Source organism: Pygoscelis adeliae, unplaced genomic scaffold (genome assembly GCF_000699105.1).
Source record: "Pygoscelis adeliae isolate BGI_AS28 unplaced genomic scaffold, ASM69910v1 Scaffold106, whole genome shotgun sequence".
Lineage (NCBI taxonomy): Eukaryota > Metazoa > Chordata > Aves > Sphenisciformes > Spheniscidae > Pygoscelis > Pygoscelis adeliae.
The window spans coordinates 920697-927624 of NW_008824939.1; the positions used below are offsets into that span (position 1 = coordinate 920697).

The 6928-nt window shown below is 39.5% G+C and overlaps 1 protein-coding gene across 1 annotated transcript in view; it reads left to right on the forward strand.

The window, feature by feature from the left end:
* Positions 1–6928, forward strand: part of SLC4A10 (solute carrier family 4, sodium bicarbonate transporter, member 10) — a 125704-nt gene that overhangs the window by 43830 nt on the left and 74946 nt on the right. Inside the window, exon 4 of the mRNA XM_009325384.1 lies at positions 6132–6270. Coding sequence (XP_009323659.1) covers positions 6132–6270 — 139 coding nt within the window. The remainder of the gene's footprint in view (positions 1–6131; positions 6271–6928) is intronic.

The following is a 6928-nucleotide window of genomic DNA, read 5'->3' on the forward strand; positions in this document are numbered from 1 at the left end:
GGACCTGTTGGAGCGAGTCCAGAGGAGGGCCATGAAGATGATCAGAGGGCTGGAGCACCTCTCCTGTGAAGACAGGCTGAGAGAGTTGGGGTTGTTCTGCCTGGAGAAGAGAAGGCTCCGGGGACACCTTATAGCAGCCTTCCAGTACCTGAAGGGGGCCTACAGGAAAGATGGGGAGGGACTTTTTACAAGGGCATGTAGTGATAGGCCAAGGGGTTATGGCTTTAAACTGGGAGAGGGTAGATTTAGATTAGATATAAGGAAGACATTCTTCACTACGAGGGTGGTGAGGCACTGGAACAGGTTGCCCAGAGAAGTTGTGGATGCCCCCTTCCCTGGAGCGTTCAAGGCCAGGTTGGATGGGGCTTTGAGCAACCTGGTCTAGTGGAAGGTGTCCCTGCCCATGGCAGAGGGTTTGGAACTAGGTGATCTTTAAGGTTCCTTCCGACCCAAACCATTCAATGATTCCATAAGGTTTGGTTTGTTATTTTAAGAAATCTGGCTTTAATAATCTCTCGTTTCAAAGAGGTTTAAATTTGTAATTCATGGTATTAGATGTGGCAAGGGAAGCTGAGGAGCCCTGGAGGTGAGCCTAACAGAGGACTGTACGCATGGTTCAGGAAAGGCTCTCTGAAGGTAATGCAAGCGAAAAGTGAATTGCAAAGGGGGACTTCTCTTGGTTACTAGAGGGGCTTGAAGAAAGTATAATGAAAGGACTTGGCTGACTCTATTTGGTAGCTAACTTCAAACCTTGAAGGGGTATTAATGGGGCAAATTTAATTATTTGTAAAGAGTACGGCTGTTAAGAGAATTCTCCTACCCTTAACTATAGGCTTTGTCTGCTGAAGGATGAACTGGGAAATTTGAATCTCTGAGCAGCTGTGGAACAGATTGCAGCAAATCTGGATTAAAATAATGTATCATAACTGCAGTTTTAAAAGTCTAGCAAAAAGAAGAAAATTGAAGCTTGGGAATTGTCCATATTGTCAGATCCAATAGATTAAATTATTTGTCATAGCCCTGAGGTGGTGGAAACCATTCATGTGAAGAAAATGCAGAGCGCGCTTCCTGAAAACAAGATTATACGTATAGGGATAAAGTGCCAGAGGGGCAAGCAAGGGAATACTTTCTCCCAACCTAACACATGGTTTCTGGGGTCTGTGAAGAGATTTTCAGAAGTGTGCTGTATGGCTGTTTACTATTTTATGTGTACTTTAGTAATGTAAATTTTGTTTTAATTTTTACCATGTTTTCTAATTTAAAAAAAGTAATTTATGATCCCTACTTTTACTGATTGCTAAGCTGAAGGGCAAAGTCCAATCTGCACAAGAAGGAGGTGGGGGGAGAGCCCCCATCCACCACTGCCTTGGTGAGCACAAGCAGGAGGATGATGAATGTTTGTCTGTGTGTGAAATGGTCCTTTCTTTTCTGTGATCCTTTGAATTTTTCACACCATTTCCCCTTTGTTTGAAAGGAGTTGTTATGGATGTCAACTGTGTTACACCAGTTCACTCCCTGTCTGCAGCCCGTCCTGTGCAGTGAGCAATCAAAAAAAAAAAGTTTGTATATTTAATATTACTTTAATGTGAATGTACAAGAGCACGAGGCATGGATTAAATCTTGTCTATGATGTTTACTATCTTACGTGAACTTCTGTAATGTAAATTTTATGTTAATGTTTAGCATGTTTTCTAATGTAGAAAAAGTAATTTTTCACCCCTACATCTACTGACCCCAATAAGAAGTATTAGCCTGCTAATACTGCCCTTAAATGCAGGTTCTCAACAGGCTTAGAAATACAGAAACCTGTTCTGACAATTGAGCTAATAGAGTATTACCAGAAATACATTTTGCACCCTTTCTAGAGTTTATCAAGAGCAGAGGAAAAAATTTGGAATACACTTTATATGTACCCAAGGCTGTGTTTCTGCTTGTGGTATGAATTGGGCAGATTGCGTGCAGTTCTGCCTGATGGCAGGGCGGTTTGTCTCAGGAGAAACCCTGGCACGCACTGGGGAGGAGACGTGTATCACTCTGAACGGTGCAGGGGAGCAGGTTGTTTGCTGGGCTGAATTTATGTGGGGGACTGAGGATGATTCTGCTTTCTTACCCTAGCCCAAGTCTTGATTTCACCTTGTTCCCTTAGATAAGAGGGAGCAGTCCTGACCCAGAATTGTAGTTGCACTTGGGGATGTTTTAAATGGGGGAAATGCCAGTTACGATTCTTTCCTACGTGTGTTTTGCAAGGCAGAATGGTGATGTAGGCCACTGTTCCCCCCTGCCTGCACTCAGCGCTGTTCCAGGGAGCAGCTTTTTGTGTTGCCCTCTGGGAATTAGGTTATTAGCAGTTCTGGCTTTCAGTTCTGCTGTTTTGGCATGTCTGTGCCCATATCTTGCTTTTGTTTTAGGGATGTTAATGACTTTACAAAGTGTCATAGTAGTGAGCAGTATGTCAGGTTGCTGCAAGGTCACTTCCTTTCTGCAGCACTGAATCCCAGTGTGAATTTGTGCTTTTGACAATAGCGTGTCCACCAGGTCTTAAATTTTACCCTTTTAACAGTGCAGTGGAGTTATACAGATTTTTAAACCTGGAATACTCAGGTTTTCCATGCATGCGATGAATTTGAGGTATGAGAGGTAGTTTGAATGTGTCTGTGAGTGCTGCACGGATGATGTGAGCACCAGCCCAGAGAAACCCAGGTATAACACAGAGTCTGGCAGGAGGCTCCCATGGGCTGGTGGAGCCACAGCAACAGAAAGCTGCTTCAACTTTTCCTGACTGAGATGGCTCATTAGCCAAGCACGGGTGGTTGTTGATGGTACTCCTGCTCCTGTCGTGTACCAGACTTTCCTCCCAGTCCCAGCTGGTCCTGGAGGATTTTCTGAACTGGTGATGAGCCATTTGCTTGGGAGAATCATCAGCTGCTTATTTAAATTCGCGGTCCTTCTAATATCTCTGTGCTCTGGTATAAAACAACTGCAGTGATAGAAATACTAATGTAACAAATTAATCCCATTCATTTAATTTTTTTAGCTTAATCTTGATTACTTCCATTACTTTTTAGAAATAGCAATAATAATATGAAGGATTTTTTTTTACTTTGGCTGTACTACTTGAAGTAGGGATAGGCACAGATAATATTCAAGCCATTTCTGTTTTCCTAGACTTCAAAAAAATTTGAGTGTCCTAGTTTGCAAATATTATGCTTCTACACTGAGGATTAAGTTATCACAGTTTGACAGTCACCAATTGAAGTATTGTTTCATACTGTTTTTGAATCTCATATTACTCATTTTCCGTATAACACATTAGTGACATATTTGGTATTTATTACTCCTATGAATAAGAGCCAGATCCATCTGGCATTGCTCACATGAGTAATGCTGTTAACTCAGTTTTGTAAGTAGAACCAACAGATCTGTTTTTTTTTTTTTTATTTTATTGTGTTCCTATTGTTTAATTCTCTTAGGGTTTTGTCCTTGAAATAAAATTGTTGTGCCATATAGCAAATAATAACTTTTTTTTTCCAGTTTCGTAGAATCATAGAATGGTTTGGGTTGGAAGGGACCTCTAAAGGTCATCTAGTCCAACCCCCCTGCCATGGGCAGGGACATCTTCAACTAGATCAGGTTGCTCTGAGCCCCGTCCAACCCGACCTTGAATGTTTCCAGGGATGGGGCATCCACCCCATACCTCTCTGGGCAACCCGTGCCAGTGTTTCACCACCAGTTTCATTTCCAGCTTAGTGTCTGAAAATCAAGCTGTTGCTTGCAGGTTTCAGACACCAATACAAATTACGGCAGCAAAACAAGATAGCCAGACGCTAGCAGCTAGTTTTACTGGTGTGTTAACAAGGAAGAAGAGAATTTAGTGTGTATTTTGTCATTTCTAGAGATTCTTCACTGTTGTCAGTCAAGTAGCTGTATGCTACACAGAAGACCCAGTAAAAGCAAGTCACAGCAGTAGAGTGTTTCCTTGTTACTACTCACCTGACTTCAAGGGATTTCTTATCCTCTGCTTTCCTTCCCACGCTGAAAGCGTGCATTTGCATGAGTATCATAACTGTCATAAAACTGCAGCTCTGCTGTACAACACTACTCATTTATTACTTAACAGTAGCTGTTGCTGTAAATCAGTTCTGCTGATTTTATCAAGAGTACAGGATGTTCTTGGCAATGCTTATTCTCAGATTCTCACTGCAGTCCATCTTTCTTTCTACCAAAGTAGCTTGTTTTCCATGTTCCGTCACTAGTCATATGTGCTTGTCCTTTGCAAGTTCATATCTCGCTGAATTTTGTCTTTCTGGGAAATAGTCTTAACAAGTGGCACACTTCTTGACCAGAATGTACTTTCTAGTCTCAGATTAAATCTTGGTGTTCGTATTTACTTTATCTTTCTCTAGAATGTACCAACATGTGGATAGGAGGAACATAAAGAATTTAAAAAAAATAGGTAGAGAGAAGCTGGAAGGGGATCTGGAATAAAGGTTGAAATGGTCTTAAAGTAAAAAGAGGACTGAACAGCGAGGGAGAAGAGTAATAAAAGAAAGGGTGAAGTGGAGGAGGTTGTTGCTGTTCTTTAATGATTTACCAAAAGTAACTTCTGTCCTCTTAGCTGTCCCCCTGCAGTTCCATTCTCTAGAGCTTAGTAGTATCAGAGCCCATCTTCTCTCTCTCTCCTGTACTTCTTCCTGGGTTTCATTTCCTTGCTTTGTGAAGGAGTAAGTACGCTTGACCGTATTGTATCTTTACATTCTGTTTAAGCGAATAGACCTCAGGTGAAAACTGTCATGTATTGCTTGTGTTTCATTGCTATAGCAAGTTTACTACTACTACCAAAAAAAGTATCTTTACTGCTAAATTTAATCTCCTGTATCAGTGGCCCGTTTAATTATTTTTGATCAGTGCTGTATTTCCTCTTTAACTAGCACTCAATGAGTGCTATCATCTCAGTTTTTTCCAAAAATCAGAGAGCTTGAGGATCCTATGCAGTGATGCTCTTCACTGCTAGATGGAAAATACTGTAGCTTGTTTTACAAATACGGTTGTAGAACAGAATTTCATTTAGACTATGTTCAAGGAATTGCTGAGCTGTTCTGCTGGATAATCAGTTTTTCGGTTGACTGGCAGCCTGGTCCCATCAGTTCTCACAAAGGACTTTTGGTTCCTCTCAGAAATTTAAAATACATTAGAAGAAAACATAACTATGTATTTCTAGAGAGACTGGGTTTTATCCAGAGTTTGTTCATTTGAGATTTGCATTTAAATAAGCAAATAGGGTTTTTTTTGTTGGTTTTTTTGGGTGTGGTTTTTTTTTTTTTTAAAGACTTACATTTGAGCTATGAACACTGAATATACATGTATGTTAAGGTGCTCTGTGAGTTCTGGAAATTTTCTGAGTGATATGAAAAAAAGAACAGTATGTCTCAAAAATATATTTAGTGGTCTGCACTGAAAGGTTATGAAGAAGAATAACTGCTAACAGGAATGTAAAGGGAAGACAGAGACAGGAAGAATAAAATGGGGAAGTTGGGACAGGTAAACAACTTGTTCGTCTGGGACGGCCTAAGCGTGTAGAAACAGTTTACAAAGGGGCAGGGGATGGTAGGTGTAGATAGTGATGTATTATTTTCGAAGTTCCCAGTTGTATATTGACATTAGAGAGGTTTCTTTTGCTTTCTTTCTCCTGCTAGGTAAAACAAAAAATGCACATTTAGTACACCAGCTTTATGAGCTGAGTTAGATCTGTAGATTTAGACTTATGTTGTGGCAAAGTATTTTTTGTAACACTGGAGTAAAAGACTTTTATCAGTTCTATCTATGCTGCTCTCTGTGCTGCCTTTTTTCTGTGAGATACCATTCCAGCTTCCAATAGTCACTACTTCTGTACATCACATTCTATCTTTAGATGAGTTTGTTTAATCAGCAGACTAGCCAACTACAGTAAGTAGAGGTCTCAATCTGAAGGTGTTTGTGTATAAATGTTCTTACAGCGTAACGATAATCATGTTTTCTGTGTGGCAGTAAGTGATATGGATGAGAGAGTCTGGATAATATCTCATGAAATTTTAGATACTTGCTTGCTCAAAAAAAATTGGTGTTCTGGATTTGATATTTTTATTTTTCCCCAGATACCCCATCACAAAGGGTGCAGTTTATTCTTGGAACAGAAGATGATGACGAGGAACACATTCCTCATGATCTCTTTACTGAGCTTGATGAAATTTGTTGGCGTGAAGGAGAGGACGCAGAATGGAGGGAGACAGCAAGGTGAGTGTTTTCATGAGTTTTTAAAAATTATCTGTAGCTATTGGTTGCTGGTGTATTGAGGAACAATTTCAAAGCTGTGGCAAGCTCAGGAACAGATTTTGGATATAAAGCTTAAATAAAACCATAATTTTAATCCTTAGACTGCTAGTATTACTACAGCATTTGTCATTTCCCATGTTTTCATCTGGATTTATGAAATATAGGTCAGAATGAGTATCAAGGGGAAAAAATCAAAGTAAACATGTATCATATGAATTAAAAATTACTGGGTTTATTCATATTCTAGCTCATCATTTTAAGAAACTTTGAAACTTCATATTCTGTTTGAATCATCAAGAAACTGATAGAATTACCCTTATAAAAACATTAAAGCAAGGAATGAGATTACTTTTGGAGCAGTAACACTTTTACATATTCGAACTATCAATGAATAGTTGATTTTGAGACTTTGAGTATTCAATGTTGGATTATTTTGTTTCTGCAAAAGTAGTGCGAAAAGACTGTTTAGATTGCATTTCTGCTGAAAAAATTAACATTGGAACGGAACTTTTTTTTTGGCATGTTTGTTTCCTTGAGCACCTAAATGGAAGATGACTTACTTAGTTTCATTAAGACTTTACATTTCCCAGCAAGTCTTGCTTAATTTTTCTTCTTAGAA